General features: G+C 37.2%; 1 protein-coding gene across 2 annotated transcripts; it reads right to left on the bottom strand.

The window, feature by feature from the left end:
- Positions 1–1,944: 1,944 nt before the first annotated feature.
- Positions 1,945–3,952, bottom strand: LOC125211416 (zinc-finger homeodomain protein 6-like). Of its 2 annotated transcripts, none has more exons than XM_048111189.1 (2): positions 3,661–3,952; positions 1,945–3,090 (listed from the first exon to the last, which is right to left on the bottom strand). In XM_048111189.1, exon 2 carries the CDS (start codon positions 3,082–3,084, stop codon positions 2,221–2,223), a length of 864 nt encoding a protein of 287 aa, XP_047967146.1. In that variant the 5' UTR covers positions 3,085–3,090; positions 3,661–3,952; the 3' UTR covers positions 1,945–2,220. The 2 variants fall into 2 exon arrangements, with proteins under 2 accessions (XP_047967146.1, XP_047967148.1); XM_048111191.1 differs by lacking the exon at positions 3,661–3,952 and adding an exon at positions 3,210–3,371.
- Positions 3,953–4,609: the final 657 nt, after the last annotated feature.

Below are 4,609 nucleotides of genomic sequence, written 5' to 3'. Positions count from 1 at the left end.
GACATACATGTAAGATATATATAATTAAATATCATAAATCAAGGAGTAATACATATCTAAATCAAGATTAGTCATCACGAAAAAAAATGATGCTTGTTTCCCCAAACTGGCAATCAATTAATCCTCTAATACTAATTAAATTACTACTAATTAATCAAAGTTAAAGTTAGTATTTTGTACTAGTAACAAAACTTTGAAATTGTTAATATTGGTGAATAAGAAGATGACCATATCTATCAAAGGATGCCGTACCTGATATAAATTGGTCATATCTAACTAGGCATGACCTAATTAAGGCAGGCATGTTAATTGCAACACTATGACTTCCATGTAACCTTCCATTTCTTTTTCTTCTAGTAAGATTTTTTTTGTGGTATTTTTATTTTTTTTATTCTCATCCGAATTTCTGAGGCCCCTGAAATTGGAGCAGTAGTAGCGCAGCAATAAATGGTCGCTTTAATCTGTTCCTTTTGACTGCCAAAAAATAAAGCTCACCACAGAATACTGCACTCATTTAGTTGAGTGCATTCAAGTTGTATGTCAGATTTCATTTATTATTAGTTAAAATATAGAGGTGAAAATTGCTACGGAACTTATTACTTTTTCATTTGGTAGGAGTAATATATTTTGGAGAGATATATATAGGGTTGATACATGCAAAATTCAACTTTATTACAGAAAACATAATTAAAACACGGATATTATTTTTATACATATCAGCCATTTGAGACGGAAATTGGGTAAATCCCATTTCTGTGCAATGTGATATTTATACTTATCGATTTGTTCTGTTAATCAATACAAACCTATCCCATATGGGAGTCCGAGAAAAGTTGGAAAGTGTATATAATTAATGCCCAACCAATCCCAATTAGTTTGAGAATTTTTGGGAGTGATCCAAAAACAAATCCATGCGGACTTGTCCCAAAGCGGACAATATTAAACTATTGTTGCAATCGACAATCCGAACATGTTCCATATTGAGTATAACGAAAATTATACTCCCTTCGTCCCAAGATAAGTGAGCAAAAACTTTTCGGCACGGGATTTAAGGCAACGGGGTTTTGTTAGTAAAGTGGAAAGTGAATAAAGTAAGAGAGTTAATAAAATAGAGAGAGAAAATACCAAAAATGAAAATGACTTACTTATCTTGGGACGTCCCAAAAAGGAGTGTGAGTTACTTATCTTGGGACGGAGGAAGTAATACTCATATGTGATCCATGGAAGCACCAGGTAACCCTAATTTTTACCTTATTAGTAGTACCAACTAAAATTTCACTTATGATCATAATAAGCGTATACTTACTTCAATCAAGACTATCAAAAAATTAAAATATTCATATAGTATATGATATAAATTCATCATGAAGAGTAATATTCGTGCATATAAAGAAGTCCTATACATCATATGTTATTTATCAATTTCAAACATCCATTAGTGTTGAGTCAACCAAGTTAGATAAGTACCAGTATCAACTAAACTATGAAGAACTTGATGTAAACGAATTTTTAGTCTTAATAAATACAATCTCCAATTGAATAAGTTTAATTTAGAAACGATTTTTTTTTCAAATTAATCTCCACAACTTATTTCACAATTTCATGGTAAACTGGCGCCAAATTTCTCATTTAACTCTTATCACAATACAAATTATTTTTTCAAATTTTCCATGCAATAATAATCAAAAGTATACAAGAAAATTCTGCCGGTCAACTTGCGCATCATAATGTTTTGAAATTTTCATGTAAAGTAAATAAAATTCCTTTAACATGCGCTTTTTTTCTCTAGATCATAGATATATTCTATTTCCCTACATATGTTTCCTTTCACTAGATTATAGATATATTCCATTTCCTTACAAATGATACATGGCGTGTTCATATGCATTACAGAAGTAAAGATAAGTAGGTCAGCTTTTCACAGCTTACCCCTGGCCCAGTTCGTATACAAACAAGCCCTTCAATTAATTTCTTAATTTGCACATAATTGACATGGATTATCTCATGATTCCACAATAACAACAAATTTGATAAATCAGTCTGTTTATTATTAGAATGTAGTAGTAACAAAAGAGGTGTAGCTAGCTAGGGCGCCGTCAATTAATCCTACTAAATTAGGACATAGCTAGTTCGAATTCGGAAGAATTTATGAGGTGATTGATTAATTAATTAATTAATCAATTAATGATGTTGTTACTCACCTAAATTAAAAGATGATCATCAAATTTGCCTCTTCTTCATTGCCTGCTTGTTGTTGTGCATCCACACCTTGAAAACCTCGCGCTTGATGCCGGTTTCTTGGCAGAGCTGCTGCACGAGCTGCTCGTCTTGTTTCTGAATCCGCCACTCCAGTTTCTCCGCGAGCTCCTGCATCCGATCCTTCTGCTCCTGGCTGAATTTAGTTCGAAACCGCTTCTTCGACCCCAATTGCAATGCTGCATGTCCGCTGCCTCCGGACTGGAACATGTTCAGATCCTCGCTCGAGGACTCGTCGCCGCCGAAGCTCATTATCGCCGGCGCCGCCGCAAACCCGCCCTGGGGCTGGTGGTGCGCCGGGTTTTGCAATGGGGTGCGGAATTGGTATAAATTGGACGGTTGCGCGACCTCACCGTCGACTTCTTTCCGGTGGAAATTGCGGTGGCAGTCGCAGGCGGCGCAGCGCAAACCCTCGGCGGTGCCGTCCTCTCCGTTGGGCATGAATTCCCCGCATCCGTCGACCACGTGGCCGCCCATGCTCGCCGCGTGATTCTTGAGGCATTCGCGGTATCTGATTACGCAATTGCTCGGAGCTTCTGGCGGCGGCGGAGTCCGTGAATTGGAGGGGCCTTCATCTCTTGGGGGGGATGGATCTGGATCTGGGGAGGGGTCTTTGAGCACAAGCGGCGGGCGCGGCGGAGGGCTGTGGATTTCGCGGTGGCGGTGATCTAGGGTTTGACTAGGGCTGAAAATGGCGCTGCCGCGGCGAAACGACGTCGCCGCATTTCCCCTCCTATCCGGCGGAGTGGAAACAATGGGGGCAAGCGGCAGCTTCAATTCCGACTCCGGATTGAATCCTATCTCTCTCTCTTCACCGCTGCGTTCCATAAAATCCTAGAACAAGATGAAACAAACACCACAATATTAATCAATCACTCCAAATCCATCATCAAAAAATGTTTAGCTAATTAGCTCCTTTTTTGCTCTAATTTGGTTTAAACATTGAATCTCACTAATGAGAGGATAATGAGCAGATGCTAATCAACTCAATCATCAAAGAGTGATTTCCATTAGTTTTATGTTGAAATGGGTGAGTGGTAAGCCCACCACCCCATTCTAGCCAATACTACTACTTCTCAAAACCCTATTCCCAATAAGCACAAGGGAGGGGGCATTCCAAGAAAATCTAAGGAGAAATAATTAATCAAGGAATCTAATAAGGACTTAATTTGGGACATAAAACTCAAAATGGGGCCACAACCCCACCACCCTAGCAAAGATGCAATTAAAGTAAACAAAGCATCAGATAAAACGACAGTGCACCACCGTCAGCAACAACAAATCCAGTTTCAGTTTCAGGCAACTATTTTAGAGAGAGAAGTTTGCAGGAAACCGAGGAATTTGCGTGTCCCCCAAAAGCCATCCAACCAAATTAAATAATATAATAAGTCAAAAAAAACTTACTCTTATACAAAATCACAGACAGACAAGATTATGTTGCTTCTCTTCAACACCGATCCATTTCCTCATTTATTGAACACTATTCATTATTCATTCCCCCAGACTCCAGAGAGAGAGAGAAAGAAAGAGAGAGGACGGACTGATATTTGTTTCTCACTCTCCAGTTGTGTATACAATCTTGGTTATAATCTTAATTGAGGAGTAGTAGATGTAATTGGGAGGGTTCTTGAAGCAATTAACATTATTTAGAGAGAGAGTTTTGTTTTGTGGGTTTGTTGAGGATGTAATGCGAAGAGAAAATGATGGTCCACAGCACAGCATTTTGGTCAAGTTAGTGTGTGTAACGTGTGTGTCAGATTCTCACTTCTTTCTCTCAAGCAATTAGTGCGTTTGGAAGCAATTTAAAAATCGACTATTCATGACTGTTCACACCTTTTTCTTAATAAAAAATTAATAATTGAATTAAATTAAGACAGATGATTGGTTGCGGGCCGCCCACAAATTAAACTGCTGTCTAATCCCCTTAATTAAACCCTAACCCCTTAATTAACTCTTAAATTTCTTAATCAATATCGTATTCTTAGGAGTTAATTGTACTTTAATTAGGTTTTAATAGCTCTTAATTTGAATTTAATCAACTATAATGAGGTTTAGTAAATCATAATTGAATTTTAGTACTTCAAAATAAATGTTTAAAATTAATTTAATTACGTTAGTTCTAGAACACAATATTTTATCCGAATCTGAATTTTCACGCCACGAACAGACAGATGTAGTGTAACTGAGCAGGAGAGAATATTAGTATGATTTTAAGTTTTGAGAATGTCAATTTTGATATCAGAATGTATAATTGGGATATCAAATTGGATGAGAGCACGAACCTAAAATTTCCAAAATGTGGAGTTTTCATTTTATCCATCACACTAATATTTTGATTGCGTGATATATACAT

This window comes from Salvia hispanica, chromosome 3, assembly GCF_023119035.1.
Source record: "Salvia hispanica cultivar TCC Black 2014 chromosome 3, UniMelb_Shisp_WGS_1.0, whole genome shotgun sequence".
Lineage (NCBI taxonomy): Eukaryota > Viridiplantae > Streptophyta > Magnoliopsida > Lamiales > Lamiaceae > Salvia > Salvia hispanica.
The sequence above is the reverse complement of the archived record's forward strand: the minus strand, read 5'-3'. Positions and strand labels throughout refer to the sequence as shown.